The sequence below is a fragment of the Erpetoichthys calabaricus genome, chromosome 13 (assembly GCF_900747795.2).
Source record: "Erpetoichthys calabaricus chromosome 13, fErpCal1.3, whole genome shotgun sequence".
Lineage (NCBI taxonomy): Eukaryota > Metazoa > Chordata > Cladistia > Polypteriformes > Polypteridae > Erpetoichthys > Erpetoichthys calabaricus.
Window position 1 is genome coordinate 109,368,542 of NC_041406.2, and position 21,981 is coordinate 109,390,522.

The 21,981-nt window shown below is 41.2% G+C and overlaps 1 protein-coding gene across 1 annotated transcript in view; it reads left to right on the forward strand.

Annotated features, from left to right (window-relative positions):
- LOC114663796 (ATP-binding cassette sub-family A member 13-like) overlaps nt 1-21,981 on the forward strand; it is a 488,511-nt gene that overhangs the window by 396,156 nt on the left and 70,374 nt on the right. Inside the window, exon 39 of the mRNA XM_028817717.2 lies at nt 14,100-14,234. Coding sequence (XP_028673550.2) covers nt 14,100-14,234 — 135 coding nt within the window. The remainder of the gene's footprint in view (nt 1-14,099; nt 14,235-21,981) is intronic.

The window sequence follows — 21,981 nt, forward strand, 5'->3', positions numbered from 1 at the left end:
AATAGATAGATAGATAGATAGATAGATAGATAGATAGATAGATAGATAGATAGATAGATAGATAGATAGATAGATAGATAGATAGATAGATAGATAGATAGATAGATAGATAGATAGATAGATAGATAGATAGATAGATAGATAGATAGATAGATAGATAGATAGATACTGTATTAATCCCATGGGGAAATTCACATACTCCAGCAGCAGCATACTGATACAAAAACAATATTAAATTAAAGAGTGATAAAAATGCAGGTAAAAACAGACAATAACTTTGAATAATGTTAACGTTTACCCCCCCGGGTGGAATTGAAGAGTCGCATAGTGTGGGGGAGGAACGATCTCCTAAGTCTCAGTGGAGCTGGACAGTGACAGCAGTCTATCTCTGAAGCTGCTCCTCTGTCTGGAGATGATACTGTTTAGTGGATGCAGTGGATTCTCCATAATTGATAGGAGCCTGATCAGCGCCCGTCGCTCTGCCACGGATGTCAAACTGTCCAGCTCCATGCCTACAATAGAGTCTGCCTTCCTCACCAGTTTGTCCAGGCGTGAGGCGTCCTTCTTCCTTATGCTGCCTCCCCAGCACACCACTGCATAGAAGAGGGCATAGTCACAACCGTCTGATAGAACATCTGCAGCATCTTATTGCAGATGTTGAAGGACGCCAGTCTTCTAAGGAAGTATAGTTGGCTCTGTCCTTTCTTGCACAGAGCATCAGTATTGGCAGTCCAGTCCAATTTATCATCCAGCTGCACTCCCAGGTATTTATAGGTCTGTACCCTCTGTACACAGTCTCCTCTGATAATCACTGGGTCCATGAGGGGCCTGGGCCTCCTAAAATCCACCACCAGTTCCTTGGTTTTGCTGGTGTTCAGGTGTAAGTGGTTTGAGTCGCACCATTTAAAAGAGTCCTTGATTAGGTTCCTATACTCCTCCTCCTGCCCACTCCTGATGCAGCCCACGGTAGTAGTGTTGTCAGTGAACTTTTGTACGTGGCAGGACTCCGAGTTGTATTGGAAGTCCGATGTATATAGGCTGAACAGGACCAGAGAAAGTACAGTCCCCTGTGGCGCTCCTGTGTTGTTGACCACAATGTCAGACCTGCAGTTCCCGAGACACACATACTGAGGTCTGTCTGTAAGATAGTCCACAATCCAAGCCACCAGGTATGAATCTACTCCCATCTCTATCAGCTTGTCCCTAAGGAGCAGAGATTGGATAGTGTTGAAGGTGCTAGAGAAGTCCAGAAACATAATTCTTACAGCACCGCTGCCTCTGTCTAAGTGGGAGAGGGATCGGTGTAGCATATAGATGATGGCATCCTCCACTCCCACCTTCTCCTGGTATGCAAACTGTAGAGGGTCGAGGGCGTGGCGGACCTGTGGCCTTAAGTGGTGAAGCAGCAGCTGCTCCATGGTCTTCATCACATGTGACGTCAGAGCGACAGGCCGGAAGTCATTCAGCTCACTAGGATGTGATACCTTTGGGACTGGTGTGATACAAGATATTTTCCAAAGCCTCGGGACTCTCCCCTGTTCCAGGCTCAGGTTGAAGATGCGCTGTAGAGGATTTACCCAGCTCCAGCGCACAGACCTTCAGTCGTGGCGATACTCCATCTGGACCCGCTGCTTTGCTGGCACGAAGTCTCCTCAGCTCTCTGCTCACCTGTGCTGCTGTAATTGTGGGTGGGGATGTCTCTCCTATGCTGGTATCAGCAGAAGGATGGGTGGAGGGTGCAGTACTCCGAGGTGAGAGTGGGTTAGGGTGGTCAAACCTGTTAAAGAAGTTGTTCATTTGGTTTGCTTTCTTCACGTCTCTCTCGATGGTGGCACCCCGCTTCGAGCTGCAGCCTGTGATGATCTTCATCCCATCTCACACTTCCTTCATGCTGTTATTCTGCAACTTCCGCTCCAGCTTTCTCTTGTACTGCTCCTTTGCCGCCCTGAGCTGGACTCGGAGTTCCTTCTGCACGCACTTGTACTCATTTCTAATCCTGTCCATCCTTGTCACCCCGAATGCAAATGTTAGCATCTTTCACTCTGCCACCTCCAGCTCTGTCTCCTGCTTTCTGGTCAGTGCCACCGTCTCCAACTCATATAACAAAGCTGGTCTCACTACCATCCTGTAGAACTTCCCTTTCACTCTTGCTGATATCCATCTGTCACTAATCACTCCTGACACTCTTCTCCACCCATTCCACCCTGCCTGCACTCTCTTTTTCACCTCTCTTCCACAATCCTCATTACTCTGTACTGTTGATCCCAAGTACTTAAACTCATCCACCTTCGCCAGCTCTACACCTTGCATCCTCACCATTCCACTAACCTCCCTCTCATTTACACACATGTATTCTGTCTTGTTCCTACTGACCTGCATTCCTCTTCTCTCTAGAGTATATCCCCACCTCTCCAGGGTTTCCTCAACCTGCTCCCTATTCTCGCTACAGATCGCAATGTCATCAGCAAACATCATAGTCCACGGGGACTCCTGTCTAATCTCGTCTGTCAACCTGTCCATCACCATTGCAAATAAGAAAGGGCTCAGAGCCAATCCCTGATGTAATCCCACCGCCACCTTGAATGCATCCGTCACTCCTACCACAGACCTCACCACAGTCACACTTCCCTCGTACATATCCTGTACAACTCTTACGTACTTCTCTGCCACTCCCAACTTCCTCATACAATACCACAGCTCCTCTCGAGGCACCCTGTCATATACTTTCTCCAGGTCCACAAAGACGCAATGCAACTCCTTCTGGCCTTCTCTGAACTTCTCCATCAACACCATCAGAGCAAACATCGCGTCTGTGGTGCTCTTTCTTGGCATGACACCATACTGCTGCTCACTAATCATCACCTTACTTCTTAACCTAGCTTCCACTACTCTTTCCCATAACTTCATGCTGTGGCTCATCAATTTTATCCCCCTGTAGTTTCAACAGTCCTGCACATCCCCCTTATTCTTAAATATTGGTACCAATATACTTCTTCTCCAATCCTCAGGCATCCTCTCACTTTCCAAGATTCCATTAAACAATTGGTTAAAAACTCCACTGCCATCTCTCCTAAACACCTCCATGCTTCCACGGGTATGTCATCTGGACCAACGGCTTTTCCATTCTTCATCCTCTCCATAGCTGTCCTTACTTCCTCCTTGCTAATCCATTGCACTTCCTGATTCACTATCTCCACATCATCCAACCTCTTCTTTCTCTCGTTCTCTTCATTCATAAGCCTTTCAAAGTACACTTTCCATCTGCTCAACACACTCTTCTTGCTTGTGAGTACATTTCCATCTTTATCCTTTATTACCCTAACCTGCTGCACTTCTTTCCCAGCTCGGTTCATATGTCTAGTCAATTGGTACAGGTCCTTTTCTCCCTCTTTAGTGTCCAACCTCTCATACAACTCATCATATGCTCTCGCTTCACCTTGCGCCTTATCTCCTTGTACTCTTGTCTACTTTCTGCATATCTCTGACTATCCAATTTCTTCTTTGCCATCCTCTTCCTCTGTATACTCTCCTGTATTTCCTCATTCCACCACCAGGTTTCCTTTTCCTCCTTCCTCTGTCCAGATGTCACATCAACACCCTTCTTGCTGTCACCCTTACTACATCTGCTGTAGTTTCCCAACTGTCTGGTAACTCTTCACTGCCACCCAGTGCCTGTCTCACCTTCTACCTAAACTCAACCTTGCAGTCTTCCTTTTTCAACTTCCACCATTTGATCCTTGGCTCTGCCCTCACTTTCTTCCTCTTCTTGATCTCTAACATCATCCTACAGACCACCATCCTATGCTGCTTAACTACACTTTCCCCTGCCACTACTTTGCAGTCTTCAATCTCCTTCAGATTGACTCTTCTGCATAGGATGTAATCTACCTGTGTGCATCTTCCTCCACTCTTGTACGTCACCCTATGTTCCTCCCTCTTCTTAAAATACGTATTCACTACAGCCATGTCCATCCTTTTGGCAAAATCCACTATCCTCTGACTTTCTTCATTCCTCTCCTTGACACCATACCTACCCATCACCTCCTCGTCTCCACTGTTCCCTTCACCAACATGCCCATTGAAATCCACTCCAATCACCACTTTCTGTCCCTTGTGTACACTGTTCATCACTTCATCCAGCTCACTCCAAAAGTCTTCTTTCTCATCCATTGCACACCCAACTTGCGGGGCATATGCACTAACAACATTCATCATCTTATTTCCAATTTCCATCTTCATAATCATTACTCTGTCTGACACTCTTTTCATTTCCAAAACACTCCTTGACATACTGTTCCTTCAGAATAACACCTACCGTAAATACCCGCATATAGGACGATACCATGTATAGGACGCAGTGGATTTTTGACCCTAAAAACCATGGAAAAACCTGTGTACCTGTTTATAGGATGTATCCTGATTTTGAGTTACCAGGGTACTAATTAAAAGCTGCTGCCGCCAGCGCCAGTGATTGTATCCATGTGTTTGTGTTAGGCTTGAGTATCTCTGAACAACAACAAAGAGCAAGAAATATACCAGTACTAGACGGCAAAAATGACGTATCGGTGACGTGAATATTCAAAATAAAACAATTTCCAAACATTACAATAAGGCATACAGGTGGATGTATAGTAAAATGAGCTTTCAAACGCCGTGTCATTCTCCAAAATCGATACAGTATTAGCGACGCTACACCTGAAAAATACTTTAATTTGAAATGGTGTGAAATGCCAGTGCGGGGGCAACGGCTAATCACGCGTGGACTGAGGCATACCCCAGTAGCTACAATTGCAGCACTGCTAACCGACTGTCGCCTGAAAACAAACCTTGAAATTCAAATTGTCTTCAATTTGTCTTCAATTGTCTTCAATTGTCTTCAGTTTTGTTTGGTTATAAATTGATCTATTTGTATGGAATAATTACAATAAAAATTAATAAATAAATAAATAAATATAAAAAAAATGAAATTCAAATTGGATTCAAACCACTCCTCTCTGTCCCCGTCACACAGCCATCGAAGGCGAAGGAGAGGCACTGACACATGCGCACACGATCATAAAGTCCAATATCCCATTATGTAGTTTTAAAGAGGTAGCTGTTCATTATTACCTAGTCAACATGGCAAAGACAACACGACAGAGCTATACTGCAAAGTTTAAACTGGAAGTGATCACGTACGCGAAAGAACACAGGAACCGGGCAGCTGAGCGGCAATTTGGTCCGACAGAATGCATAATCAGAAAATGGAGAAAAGCCGAAAGTACCATCAAAGAAATGCGAAAAGTAAAGCGGGTGAACAGAGGCTCAAAGGCTCACCACCCTAACCTGGAAAAGGCGCTCATTAAATGGATTGAAAACTGGTTTTGGCAGATACAGGCATATTACGTAATTGTCATTGCAAACGCTAATCTAACAGGAAATTGTCTGCGTGTAAAAGTAAAAGGCAAATTTGAATCTGATGGGGTCAAGGATATCTGGAGAATATGGTAAGGACAGTTTGTGAGGTATCAGCTGCGATAGTTTAAGACTCCAGTACATTGTGGTGAATGCTGGTAACAGTTAGGTGGGTGGGCAGGCGGGCAAGCCATCAAAGTTTGTCGCATTTGGGAATCGCTGTATGCAGCATGTAAAACAGTTTGTATGTGTGGCAGGAGAAGGGTACCGTAATCACGTTTGGGAATCGCTATGCGCAGTGTGTAAAATAGTTTGCGTGTGTGGCAGGAGAAGGGTACTGTAATCATGTTTGGGAATCGCTGTGTGCAGCGTGTAATACAGTTTGCGTGTGTGGCAGGAGAAGGGTACCGTAATCACGTTTGGGAATCGCTGTGTGCAGCATGTAAAACAGTTTGCGTGTGTGGCAGGAGAAGGGTACCGTAATCACGTTTGGGAATCGCTGTGTGCAGCATGTAAAACAGTTTGCGTGTGTGGCAGGAGAAGGGTACCGTAATCACGTTTGGGAATCGCTGTGTGCAGCATGTAAAACAGTTTGCGTGTGTGGCAGGAGGAGGGTAATCGCGTTTGGGAATTGCTGTATGCAGCGTGTAAAACAGTTTGCAAGTGTGGTAGGAGGAGGGTTAGATTTGGCGGGCGGGGCTCTGTCGTGTCGTGCATAGTGAATTGTTGGTGGGCGGGGCTCGGTGAATTTTATATATATAGATTTATAATTTTTGTAATAAAAGTATCCATGTATAAGACGCACCTGGGTTTTTAGGCCTACTTCTTAAGAAAAAAAGTGCGTCCTATATGCGGGTATTTACAGTACTCCATTTCTCCTCCCATCCACACCATGATTAAACAATTTGAATCCACCTCCGATCCACCTGGCCTTACTCCCCTTCCATTTAGTCTCTTGCATGCACAATGTATCAAACTTCCTTCTCTCCATCATATCGGCTAACTCTCTCTCCTTACCAGTCATACTGCCAACATTCAAAGTTCCTACCCTCAGTTCCACTCTCTTTACCTTCCTCCTCTCCTCCTGCCTCTGGAAACGTCTCCCCCCTCTTCTTCTCCTTCTCCTTCTTCTTCTTCGGCCAACAGTAGCCCAATTTCCGCCAGCACCCTATTGGCTAACAGTACTGGTGGTGGTCGTTGTTAACCCGGGGCTCGACCTATGTGGTATGGAAATTTGTATTGTTGTCCGCATATTGATTTCGCAAAGTTTTACACCGGATGCCCTTCCTGATGTAACCCTCCACATTTATCCGGGCTTGGGACACACTGGTTTGTGCATCCCCTGTGACTGGGTTAAGATGAAATTATTTCATGATATGGTCTATTCATATATATCCATCCATCCATCCATTTTCCAACCCGCTACATCATTATATGTATTGATTTTCAACATAACATTGTGTACTTAAGGAAGAAAAAAAAAAAAACAACTGTGCACTTCACTTTGTTGCTTATCTTCCTCTGTAGCTAATTTTCAGCGTCACATGCACCACTTCACATTGAAATGTGGTGTCCAAGTGCTGTTATAACAGATATTTTTGAATGTTGATGCCCAGATGTGAATTGCATTTAAATGGATCTCCAGATCCACCACTCCCATTTTAAAATACAAGAACATACTAGGTATTTTTTTTTAAAACGCTGCACTTTAAAACACAATTAAATGTGGCAAGTTAGTATGTACCATATTTGTAACTGTGACTTGAAAAATACCAAACTTATCCTTTAAAATTGTGTTCTACAATTCAAAACAAGAACAAAAAGAATCAAGGTAGGTCAAGAAAAGAGCACAATATTAAACAAATCCAAATGTTCAACAAACCAGTAAAGGTTAGCTATGTCCAGAGCCAGTATCAAAACCAAAGAATCCAAAAAAATAAGTACAAAAGTTAAAAAACAAAAACAGGAATCAAACTCAAGAATGCAATCCTAAAACTGCAGTAATGACTGAAGTTACTCTTTTTATATATGGCAGGGGTAGACCCCCAGTTGCATAATCCACATAAAGGTAATTAAAACTGCTTATTGTGTATTATATGCTAATAGTAATAAACTTCATATTGTTACCTAAATACAATAAAGACAAAATAAAACAAAAATTGGAAATAATATTCAAAAAACAACAGAAACTCAGGGATGAGACACTGGCTGAAACATAAAACTTGTAGATTCTGATACAGTTAAGCTTCTTTTTTACACTGTTACATGTTCAAATACGTGTTAGTTAATCAGCCACCACCACCACTCTGAAATGTATAGTAGTACATGATGCTTCTAAAGTGGCTTCAAAGGTTCAAAACAACTGGCTTGCTTCAGTATATCCTGTAACAGTATCATACAGTGAGTGCTGTTAGTAGTAGAGATGACTCAGATACTCCAATGTCACACCTGAGGCTGGGATTTACAAGCCCAACACAGTACGTTAGAAACTGAATGTACTGTAAATCCACATGAGGTGTGAACGGTGCTGGTGCTAGGTTATTTTGCACCCTAGGCCAAGCTATTTAGTGTGCCAACTGACTGTTTGGTAGCTAACCTGTGTGGCTGAGTCAAAATCCCCCCCTTATGATCTGCACCCTAGGTGAATACATAATTCACCTTAATGGTGGCGCCGGCCTTGGGTGTCAAATAGCTAAACCCCATGCCCAAAAAATTACCACACAGAAACAAAGGCATGTAAAATGGAACAAATATAAGTGTAAATTACGTTAGGAGGTATAATAACATATATGCACAAAACACAGCACTGATCAGCTATGCATGAACAATGAAATGATGATATTCTTTAACTGGATTGGCCTTTTAGTACATACTGTGTAGAACCATTACCAGCAAACCCTATTATCTCCAAAATTTCTTTCTGCAGAATCTCCCCTTCATCCACAAGGGAAATTTGTGCTATTCCCTAAAAATAGATAACTCATTGAAGATCGGTAGTTATTGTGTGTCCTGGCTGTCACTACACCAGACCATAAGGTCGGTTCTCCCCTTCAACCTAAATGACAATACTACTTTTGCACCAAATGTTCATTTAAGAGTAGCTAAAGGCATGAACAGAATGCCAACTAAGATATGGCTCTCAGTCAAACAAAATAATCTTTACTTTTATTGAAATTCTTATTAAAAACAGCAAAAATATGTTTTTCTTCAAAAATATAATAATCAGGAATTGCAGTACCAGACTTGTTACATGCAAGTACAACATTGGAGATGTGCGTTTCTAATCGTTCCAAGCTGCTTGTGTTGTTACATTGCTTGAAAAGAAAATTGTGCTGCTCCTGTGAGTTACAAGCCCATTATTTTACTTTGTTCTACAGCTACAGTAAATTTATATGATTATAAAAGACAATTAGAAACGTGCATCTTCAGTATATGTACTTTATATTAGCGGACTACACATTTTAGCCTTAGTTTTTGACACTTGGGTACTTTGATTTACCTGGCCATAACCTCACCTCACATCACTCAACATTCATGTTCCATACATCAAATTAAAGGGTAGACATTTTTCTTTCAGAATGTTTACATCTGGAAAATGAATTATGCTGTGCACATTAGGCTTGTGCTGATGAGCAAAATCATAGGCAATTGATCATTTATTACTTATAGCATACTGATGGACATTACTTGGCTGTTGATTTAAACCTCACGACTGAACAACTGTAAATGTTCGCTTTACACTATGCAGTTGTATCCCAGTTAAATACAGATAGGCTGTAAACACATTCCAAACAAAGTGCATTTACACTAGAGACTTTAAATGTGACTTTAGCAGGGCAGATACAAATCCCACGCGAAATGCAAATGTGTAAAATATCTTGTGGGGTTCAACTTTGTGGGTGCACCACAGTTTTTACACATTATGCTTTTTACAATAACGAAGACCCACATAAAAAGCTATCTGCAACATATCATTAAGAGTGTGGCAGGAGGCTGGGGGCCAGACCCAGGCAGGACGCCAGGAAAGACTGGAAGGAGATCTATACGTCCCCCGGGCCACGAGGGGGCAACCGCCCTGGATAGCAGGGTGGACCACGGGGAAGTAGCAGGGAGGCTCAAGCCCGTGGGGGCCCATGGCTACCACCAGGGGGCGCCCCAAGCCTCATAAAGGCCAGGAGATCTACACTTCTGCCACACCTGGGAAGGTGGAAGAAGGACCTTCCAGCAACGCCCGGAGTGCTTCCGGGTGCTCATGCAGCATTTCCGCCACACCAGGAAGTGCATCAGTGAGCACCTGGAGCATGTCCTGGTGACTATAAAGGGGGCCGCCTTCCTACAGTTGTGGAGCTAGAGTCGGGAGCTGGAGCAGGACGAAGCTTCAGGGACAGGAGGATGAAAGGCGGCCCACGGACATTGACAGAGAAAACCCCTTGTTGGGGGTGTTTGGTGCTGGGTGCACTGTGCGCTGTGTGGAACTGTGCTTAATAAACGTGTGTTTTATAAAGTGCTGGTGTTTGTCCGATGGTGTTCGGGCGACCCCTCACAAGAGATAAGCCGATAAGCAAGACATAAGTAAGCCAGTGTGCTTGGGAAGTGTGTTGTGCTCGCCTGTCAATTGCAGTAACAAACATGGGTCTCCCACAAGGGGGGAAACTATGGGTGGCTTTAAATGGAGGTGGGGGTTTAATCATTGCAGTGGTGCAATTGATGGGCCACATAACCACATCACTGCTCCTAAAGAATCTGCAAGGATTATTACAACTGTATGGGATACTACTTAATTTTGGTTATGATTGATATTTTTCATTAATTGTTTATGGGCTTCACTGAAATGTTTTTAAAAAACTATCCTGTGCTCTTTTAACCTAAAGAATTCAATTTTGGCATTTGTTTTCTTTGTGTCAAAAAGAGTTTAAATATATTTCCTTTTTGTGCCACAATGCCACTTTCAGATGTTCATATTGGTAGTAACCATAGTAATATTTCCCAGAATTACCTGGGCATATGCACGACACACTGCATCATTGCTGCAAACCGCATAAAGGCAAATGCATGCTCTTCTGCATCATCTGAGCTTACGATAACTTTGCATATCAGCAAATAAACCTTTGTATGTTTTCTGGAGAAAAACACTTAAACTTCAGACAGTTACACATCAATTTCTCGTTAGTGCATTGTGGCTAATGCTCTGATATGTCTCATCTCCCGGTCCTTTAACTTCAAATTCATTACTTTGAATTTACAGTCAGTACAGACTCACTCCACTCTTCTATTTTGTACCTGTATGTTTGCTATTGTGGAGGAGATGTAGACTGACATATGTGGCTTAGCAAGAAAAATGCTTTTAAAATGACACTTTGGAGTGAATCTGTAAAGTAAACATAACATATTAACATTTATTCACATTAATAACCTGAAATGGCTTTGGTACATTGTGCTCATCTTTAACTTTCCTGCTTTTATTTTGTGTTTTTGTTTGAAATTCACACACACCAATAATTAACCATTTGTGAGACTAGCCTGTAGTGTTTGCACTTCCAGCATTCCATAAACTTACATAGTCATCTAGATGGTGTACACGCAAATGACCACGGACATTTGCTGTTTGTAAATCTTTCACAACAGCAACATTTCTGCTTAGTCAACAAATAAATAAATCTTTTGGCTCACCACACTCATTTAATTTGAAGTCAAAGTATTGCCAAATGATGAGGGCGATTTATTCCTAGCCTTTAATTCTTCGATCTGTGTTTTTTTCTATATTAAGCAAGATAATTTTGTATCTTGTTACTTTGTTACAGAGCGTGGCTGTTAACAATGTGGGTACCCAATGTTCAGATTGAAAATTATAAGAATTTTACTTAGATAACGCTTAACTAATCACGCTGGTGTATTTTGTACAGCAATCTCAATTACTTTTGTCCAAAGTCCTTTTACATGAACCTGCCGGCAGCATCCGCCATCTGTCCTCATCTTGATTCACTACAAGTGGTTTCCCTCCATTGTGCCCCCAGCCAGTTTAATGAGTGAATGCACAGTCGCAAGTTCCATAAGGTACATTTGGTACTCTGTGTGGGTATTTACGTATGTATGACAATGATGAGATGTTCTTGCAATGACCTATTCTGCAAAGAACACTCAACGACTTAAGTGAAATATGATACATTTGCTAATTCTGCAGTGGATGAAAGTGTGACTGGTGACGAATGACTGGAAAAGTGAATCAGGTTTATTTTTAGATAGTCCTAGACTGTGTCATACTATTCAGCAATATAGTATTAAATTATATTTAAAATATATCTACAAATTAAAATTATTGCAATATTTTATATTATAACCTCACAAAATGCATATAAACAGCCATTTTAACACTGATGCACAAAGTTCACCTAGCGAGTACTTATGAGACGAGAAATGGTGCAAATAGTTAAGGGTTAAAGTGGTCATCCAATGATAACACTGTCAATCAACGATATTTGAAGGGTCAATTGATTAACCTGAGAATTGTACACATCAACCAATGCTGCTGTTTCCAAAAAGTAATTGCAATATTAAATGTAAAAAGTTAATTCATAGCTTGTCCAATCCCACATTTTATCATCCACACAATATCAACTCCTATCTCACTATCCATTGCAATACAACTGCTAGAATTTACTAGAGGTTGCTGGGCTAAGCCAATTCCCCGTCCGTCATGTTGGCAACAGCCAACTCCCAACAGACAAATGAGAGTGCCAGTTAAGATCTTCATTTATCTCTTTCTGTACTGGAGATCACTCTGCCCTGCTCATAAAATGTACTTCTGACTGAGACTCCAACAAACAAAAGATAACAGGATGACTTAAAGAGTGATAAAGAGGCTTTCCTGAAAGTGTCTTTAACTGTCATATCTGTTCATTTTCTGAAATGGTGAGGGCTTATTGTTTTCTTTCCCTCTGTTATTTAATAAGAGTGAAACAGTGCCATAGCCTTTTGATGTTAGTAAAGATTTTTAACTTTACAAAAAAATTGACAGTGTATGTAATTATATCTTGAAAGAATACTTAAACATTGTGATAAGGACGCTGTATAGCACCCTTCCTGACACAGACTCACACTGAGGCATGTGTAAAAAACACAAAAAGACTTTATTTTCTTCAGCTGGAGGGCACATCTTCCCCGTGAACCCCCCAGCCACAACACAGTCCAAGTAAGCACAGACTAATCAAACCAACACACGCCCTTCTGGCACCACCACTCCTCCCTTGAAGCTTCATCCTCTCCTCCCGACTCTGGCCACTGAGTGGTGGTGGTGGCTGGCCCTTTTTATAGCCCACTCAGAAGCGTTCCAGGTGCTTGACCACCTGGTTCCAATTGCACTTTCGGGTTGGGCTGAATTGTTGTCCAGCTGGGCCGTGGAATCCATGCAGCACCCCCTGGCGGCCACCCCAGATCCCAACCGGGCTGTTGAGGACTCCATCTCCCATGGAGCCCTGCGGGAGGTTGAGGCATCACCGTCGGCCAGGGAGGCTGCCACCAAGCGTCCCGGGGGAGGTATTGAGTTGCCCGTGGTTGCTCCCCCAGGACATATGCAGCAGGGGCGTCCCGGCCGGGCATGGGACCCAGCCGCCTGCCACAACATATAAAAGAAAGTTCTCAAAGACCACCCTATCTGAGAAAATTGTCTTGAAGGATGCTTTGCAAGTACTGAAAACTAGAAGTGAGACTTAACTGCTTGAAAGTTTTCCTTTTGAGCTGACTGGCACAACATGGTTTAGAGGGTAAACTGTCTACAGTTTTGTTATCCACATGGTGATTGAAAAACACAGCCACACTTAAAGTCCAGAATGGGGAAGCGAAACTGACTGCCAGATTGCAGAGCATAATTTGTGATGAAAAAATGAATGGGCTGTATTTTGTTTTTTTTTTTTGCAAAAGCTAATGAAAATTAATCAGTAATAAGATTTTATGAAAGGAATGTTAGGCTGGCGCCCTGCCCAGGGTTTGTTTCCTGCCTTGCACCCTGTGTTGGCTGGGATTGGCTCCAGCTGCCCCCCGTGACCCTGTAGTTAGGATATAGCGGGTTGGATAATGGATGGATGAATGTTAGGTTGCTGTTACTTTAAAATAATTTCAAGAACAATGACATAGAGACACACATGGAAAGTGGTTAAGGAACTATTTGGCAAAATGTTCACTGAATATTCATTGAGATAATAGTCTTGTATACAGTATAAACGTCTACACTTGGAAGTCTGTGTGTCTGTCCGGCCTGGATGTGAGAGGTGGAGTCAGGGTAAGGGCTCGACCTCCGAGAATGCGCAAGTGAGGCCAGCACGCTAGCAAAAGGAAACCTCTGAAGAAAGACAGTCGCTTAGCCGCTAATACACAAATGATGCAAGCACGTCGGCAACACGAAAGCTCCTAGGAGAGAGATGCCCAGAGTAGTTCCTTTCAATTACCTGACATCTCTACATTTCAGTTTTTTTTCTTATGATTTCAATAGTTTCTAGGACCCCAGGCTTTTTATAGCACGGGCTTACACAGCTAGCAGATACATAATTATCTAATAGTGTAGTTGAAAGTAACACCTTGGGGAGCTTCCCTACTCGACCATTTATCAGTTAACGTTTAGGTAAATAGCTTACTTTTTTCCAAAACTTTCTTCATATTTGAAATTATTTATGGAAGAGCTACTACAGTCTTATGTCTTCTTGTTATTACAGGTGGCTCAAAGACTCATCCAAAGGTTGCATTTGACATCCCACATTGACAAGCTGGTTGGCTCCTACAGTGGAGGGACAAAGAGGAAGTTGTCTGTAGCACTGGCATTGGTTGGAAATCCTCAAGTGCTTCTTTTGGTAAGAACGCCACATTTATATATTTACTAGCAAAATACCCGTGCTTCGCAGCAGAGAAGTAGTGTGTTAAAGAGGTTATGTAAACATATATATACATAAACATATATACATATATATACATATCTACATATACACATATCTACATATACATATATATCTACATATACAAATATCTACATATACATATATATATACATATATATATATACATATGCACATCCACATATATATACATATATATATATATATACACATATCAACATATAAATACACATCCACATATATATACATTTATATATATATACACATATCAACATATATATACACATACATATACACACATACATACACACACACATACATATATACATATACACATACATTCATACACATACATATATATATACACACATACATACATACATACACACATATATATATATATATATATATATATACACATACAGACACATATATATACATATACATATTTACATATCTACATATATATACATATCTACATATATATATAGACATACATACATCTATCTATCTATCTATCTATCTATCTATCTATCTATCTATCTATCTATCTATCTATCTATCTATCTATATCTAAATCCCCGCGAAGTACTGCTTTTAAATTTTTATTAAGAAGAAAAGAAAACCTTTTTAAATTGAGGGAAAATATACCAATAACAATTTGTTAAGGATCTGTTTTTTTGTGAAGCAGCCTTAACACAGCTTTTCCGCTGTTTTATAAACGAACGCCATATAAGGTCTTCCTTTTTCCTTGCTTCGCCAAGGAAGGAGCCTTTTTATTTAATCCACGGGTTCTTCGCTTTTTTTTTCTTTTTTTTACGATTGTTATAGTTCTGTTTGTATACCACGTTGTCAGTTCAGCACTTCGGTTGTAATATGACCAAGCTGTGCAAGCTTACTGTTAAGAATGCAACGTTTAGTTGTACAGAAGAAAAGCAATCTTGCCTCAAATCAATGGCAACTTTTTGTAGGTCTATGAACTTAATTTAAACTTTAGGTTCACACGGTGCTTTCTTTCCAAAGTACCTGCACTCATGAATATGTCTGTATGCGTCAGTCGCTCAAATCCCCGCGCTTCGCACCGGCGAAGTACTGCTTTTAAATTTTTATTAAGAAGAAAAGAAAACCTTTTTAAATTGAGGGAAAATATACCAATAACAATTTGTTAAGGATCTGTTTTTTTGTGAAGCTGCCTTCACACGAGTGATCACTTCGAGCTGACTTGCTGGCCAACCATAAGCGTTACCTGGTAGGTAACCACCCATACAATCAGATTGTGATTCAGACTACGAATGCCGTGAATGTAATTACCCCGATCTACATGCTGTCAAATAAACGAACCACACGCCGTGGCGCAATTTTAGGGGCTTCGCCTCTAGCGCTGACGTCCGAGGTTCGATTCCCGTAAAGGAGTGCAGTGAGTGGGTGGTTACCTACCAGGTAACGCTTATGGTTGGCCAGCAAGTCAGCTAACATCAGCCACGGTGCCTTCAGTTGTGAGAAGCAGATCATAGAATGGTTGAAAATAGTTTACTGTCAAATAATGTAAAGAGTTCTCGACACGTGTTTCGCCCTAATTCTTGGCTCATCAGGTGTACACATTAACTGCACTCGCTTACGGAAATCGAACCTCGGACGTCAGCGCTAGAGGCGAAGCTCCTAACATTGCGGCACGGCGTGTGGTTCGTTTATTTGACAGCATGTAGATCGGGGTAATTACATTCACGGCATTCGTAGTCTGAATCACAGCCACCAGGTAACGCTTATGGTTGGCCAGCAAGTCAGCTAACATCAGCCACGGTGCCTTCAGTTGTGAGAAGCAGATCATAGAATGGTTGAAAATAGTTTACTGTCAAAAAATGCAAAGAGTACGCGACACGTGTTTCGCCCTAATTCTTGGCTCATCAGGCGTACACACTCACTGCACTCGCTTACGGGAATCGAACCTCGGACGTCAGCGCTAGAGGGGCTTCGCAGCGGTGAATTGTCTTCACCCTTCAAGAATGTCTCTGAAACACAAATCTGATGCAAGTACTTGTGATACAGTAAAGAAGAGAAAAACCATCACCATTGAAAATAAAGTAGAAATAATACAAAGGTCAGAGATAGGTGAAACTCCATCATTCATTGGCAGAGCACTTGGTTACAGTCGGTCAAAAATAGCATTTATTAAAATAATGTACCTGTTCCGACTTACATACAAATTCAACTTAAGTACAAACCTACAGTCCCTATCTCGTACGTAACCCGGGGACAGCCTGTATATAATACTCTACCGTGGCTGTTCGTTTGTCTCTCCAGGATTTTAAATCACCTGTAGCTCGCAAACCGTTTGACCAATTGACCTGAAATTTTGTACACATATACTACGTAACGTCTACTATCTGCTTTCGGGGTGATGATTGACCTCCAAGGTTATTCCTCTTTTTATTTTTATTTTATTTCATTGTAGAATCAACTCTCGGCAGCGGCACATGCTTATGGGCGCCATTCTATTCCCTACCACCTTCACCATCACTTCAACTACCTCTACATATCTTAAATCATTCTCGAGGCAGATTGAAGACTCAAGTTCCAGCTTAAGAGAAAAATTAAAGAAAACGTACTAAGTAATTGCAACACAAACACAAACTAAATCAGTTTTAATGTGAACAGATGCAGATGAAAGAAGACAAGATGTGGGCCGCTAGGGTGGAGAAAATAAGAGCTGCTCAGGAAGCAGCAAGCTCATCAACCTCCGAGCATATGAATGCTAAACGTACAGAGAAAGAGTATGAAAACTAGGAATGGTCAAGTCAAGTGTATTTACTGCACGTTAAGGTGCAGTGTGCCATTTCTGGTTACTATATAATAGACGTTAACCCATGCAGCACCTGTTCTTCAAGGTCTCCTTAAAAATTCAGAAGAAATCCAAATTTTCCTATGAACAAATTAAGACATAATTTTTATAAAAATGGCATTTTTTTCACATTGGCTATATTAATTCCACCATTCCAAAAACAATGAGATGTAAAATTTGTTATTATCTTGATCCCTGTGTGTTTGTCTGGGTTTTATTTTATCTGTTTTGGCTTGAGTGTGCCTGTGAGTGTACTTTGCAATGTACTGGTAGCACATCCAGGTCTGGTCCCTTCTTAATGACTGATGCTGCTAGGATGAAGCACTCGCTCTCCATGCCCCTGTACTGGAAAAGAGGGTTAGAAAATGGATAGATGGACAGATTTTATATTATGAGGGGAAGTCAAGCTAAAGTTAGAAAATGGGATTTATTAGAAAATGGAACAAACCTTAACAAAATTATGTGAATTTCCCCCTGGGATTAATAAAGTATCTATCTATCTATCTATCTATCTATCTATCTATCTATCTATCTATCTATCTATCTATCTATCTATCTATCTATCTATCTATCTATCTATCTATCTATCTATCTATCTATCTATCTATCTATCTATCTATCTATCTATCTATCTAAAACTGATAATGTCATTTCTCAATGTAGTTTCCGCCCTTCTCAATGCACTTGCGCCACCTGCCTGGAAGTGCCTGGATTCCAGCAGAACAAAAGGTTTTGTCTTGTACTCGCAACCACTTGTGGACCGTTTTCTTCACGTTGTCATCTGTCTTGAATCAAAGACCACAAGATTGTTTTTTTAGCAGTCCAAAAAGGTGGAAATCAAATCTGGCGAATAAGGAAGATGTGGCCATACCTCAAACTTCAGCTTCTCCAGACAAGCCTTGGTGTTCTTAGCAGTGTGTCGGCAGGCATTGTCTTGCAGCAAAAGGACTCCTTGGGACAGCAGGACCTGCTGCTTGAATCGAATAGCAGGCTTCACATTGGTCACCAGCAAGTCACAGTAACTTGCACTAGTGACTGTAGTATTCCTCGGCATTTAGTGTTCGACAATACCTCGGGTGCATGTGTGGTTGAGAGGACTAGACAAAACCTTTTATTCTGCTGGAATCCAGGCACTTCCAGGCAGGTGGCACAAGTGCATTGAGAAGGGTAGAGACTACATTGAGAAATGACATTATTAGTTTTGTTAAGGTTCATTCCATTTTCTAATAAATCCCATTTTCTAACTTTAGCTTGACTCCCCCACGTATAAATAACAACTAAAAAGTAAACTTTATACAGTATTTAAACTTTAAATTTATATATATCACCTTTTGAATAGTGTGACAGGTGTACCACCCCAGTCAAACTCCCCACCTACCACTGTCCCTGGAGTGATGCCAAAAGTGATTCCACTCCATTGGGCCCTTGAGCAAAGCCCTTAACCTGCAATTGCTCTGTCCAGGGTATGACGTTAACCTTCATCCAGACCTGTAAGCAGGTCCTCCAACTTGCGGGGAAAACTTGGGGGTTGGTGGCAGGTAAAAAAACTCACACTTTTCCATTCAAACTAGTGTGGTGCTGAGGTGACACCCATTGCACAGCTGCGCTCGGGTCCTAATTTGGAATCCTGAGATGGTTCGTCATGTGCTGGGTGCGGCAACATGCTGTGTCAGTGCATGCTCCCAACCTCCTCCTCCTCCTTTTCCATATTGAAAGAACATTCTTAGGTGGTTCATAATGACAATGTTACAGTACAATTGTTTATACAGTACAATTGGATTACAGGGAAGTTAGGTGACTTGCTCACTGTCATATAATATAGCAAGTTTATTGTCATTAACAAAATTGAAATAAGAACAGTGTAATATTAAATACAATTAATGTTAAAAGCTGAGTGAAAACAAATACTAAATTGAAATTATAACCACACACTCTTAAAACTAGCTGAAATAAAATAAAAATTGGTGGACACTAAAATCTGGTGTTTCTATAGTATTTAAATAAACCAATGAGTATTTTTCACAAAGTTCAAAAGTGTTGCAATTGCAGGTAATTCACTTTCTGTCAGTTAGCCTATAATGGCTAACTTCCACTTCCTTTGTTTCACTTGCAGTAATTGATTTTTGCAAAATAAGAAATATTATTGAAAAGCACTCAACAATAAAAAGTGAGCACCTGGGGCCTCATGTATAAACGGTGCGTAAGCACAGAAATGTTACGTAAGAACGTTTCTACGTTCAAATCGCGATGTATAAAACCTACACTTGCCGTAAAGCCACGTACTTTTCCACGTTATCTCATACCCTGTCGTACGTAAGTTCTCCGCTCGGTTTTGCAGACTGGCAGCACCCAGCGTCAAAGCAGTGCTACTGTTCCTGTGTGGTTACCCTTTCTTAGATCCACATCCTCGACGGCGGCTTTATCAAATATACTGAAATTAACTGCATATCGTTCAGAAATTTAATGCATCTGATTGTAATTAACCTGTAACAATATAATGGTCAAACTATTCTAAATACCATAACTGCTTTAGCGTTGTTACTCTCACTGCACCTTCTTCTTCTTCTTCTGTCAGCTGCTCCCGTTAGGGGTTGCCACAGCGGATCATCTTTTTCCATATTACTCTCACTGCACCACTCGGAGTATTAATATCACTGTATCTGAGTGTGAATCACAGATCTACAGCGATTGGAAAGAGAATTATCGGTATACAGTATCAGGCACACGCTGTCTCAGCCATTCGCTACTTGAACTGCTCTCATCCGACCAACGCTTCAGAGACTTTCCTGTTCGGACCTCGCAGTTCACAAACAGTTTCATCCCAAGAACTATACACGCACTCAATCAGTCCATCAAGTGCTCCTTGTAGAACTGTTTGTACTTATAAGTGCAATGATCTCACTGTAAACTTACACTACAGTTATAATATTGCACAACCTGAGCCACTTTATAAAGTGCTTATTTACATATGATGACAATATCATTTTTAAGATGAAATGCAGCAAAATATGTTTATTATATTATACAGATAAAACTTTAACTACACGGTGCTGCAGCGCTAGCGAGCTTGAGATTCGTTCACGGTTTGTTTCTGCCTCGCGCTGTATTCATGCTGTGGCTGGCGCGACACTGGAAGGATAGATAGATAGAATAATTAAACATTACGAAGACATTTCGATGTTCCTTAAAAGTTTTGAAGAATCAGCGTTCTAAGCTTACAGATGGCTTAATGTCTATTACAGAGCTGATTGTGTGGCGATTGGGTATTTGGAGAAAAAGTAAGGACAGGAATGGGGGGTTAGTACGTTTGAAAGAGACAGTACTTCTGTAATAAAGCATTTCATTGAAGGTCGCACATGGCACAGCAAGCACCATGAACAATCACTGCGCCACCGTTGTCCCATGTTTAATAACATACTTTAACTCATATCATCATGAAAATGATATCACGTATACTTCTCAGTATTTTAATTATTCAGAGAGCTGTAATATTACGAATGTAATGGATTCTGTGTCCTGTCGGAGGAAGAGCACGTAGTGATTCATTCACATAGAGCAGATAGAAGATCAAATATAAAACAAAGCATTTAACGTGCTACTTTAGTTATGATGGGATTTGAGAAACTAGTAAATTAAACGATTTTAAGATGAAGTTTATGATGTTCTACTTTAATGTCAAAATAAACTACGTGATTAAAGTGGAAATTTCGAGATTAAAGTTGATATTTCGTGCTTTTTTTAAACTGTGTGCCTTTTTTTTTCACTGTACCCTAATAACCTTTCATATGACACTCAGACGGTGGGCTACAAGTCTCCTTTTCATGCCGAGTTTGATATGTGACAACTTTTTTATTTTGGACACTGTGTGACTTTGTGAACTTGAGCTTTCGAGTTTCTCCGTCACACTATGTCACTCGATCAACTTCCTTTTGTTGCTTATATAACTGTTTAAACCAACAAATAGTACATTTTTCTTTGCCTCCATTTGGTATTCGCTGAAATTCTTCTATTTTTCCTCGTACTTTTGCCATTGCCTTTTCACAGAATGCTGAGCTTAAGGGCTATTTATTTTGATTTGCATATTCAAAGAGGCGTAATTCTGGGAGGAGTTGGGGCGGGACAGCAGGCACGTGCACGTGCGTTAATTTCCATGCTGAGCGGGATTTATGTAGTGGAAGAACGCGGAAGTTGCCGAATGTACAGATTCCTGCATCTGGATTTTTCTGTGCGTAAGCACATTTCGGCTTTTGTGCTTATGTCATGTTATAGTGCGAATTCTACACACAGCGTTATGCATGAGGCCCCTGGTGTTTGGGCCTTTACCCACTGGACTTTGCTTGGCACAGCCTGAAGGAGAGACATGATTCTGTCCTCCTGTGGGCCCACCAACTGCAGGAAAAAGCATAGTAGTCCAGTGCTTTGTGGCTTTAGTGACAGTCGAAGGCAAGTGCCTTGGAGGACTGCTCCCTGGCTACCAAAACTAATATAATATAATATAATATAATATAATATAATATAATATAATATAATATAATATAATATAATATAATATAATATAATATAATGGCACTGTATATCGGGTTGGATAATGGATGGATGGATGGCACTGACAAGTTGCATCAGACTAAGGATGAGTCACCAGTAGTATGACCAGGCATTACATCACGCAACTAAGCAGCTTCAGAGCCAGTGGCAGAGGAACCTACAAAAATGGTAACAACCCATTGGCAAGCACTGGCATGGCACTACATTGATGTTAGAAACAGGATGAGGAAAAGAACTACAATCCAACTTAGCAAATTACTGAGTGCTGAAGACACTGATGATTCCTGAATCTGGAATGCATTTTGCAGCATCAGTAGAGGA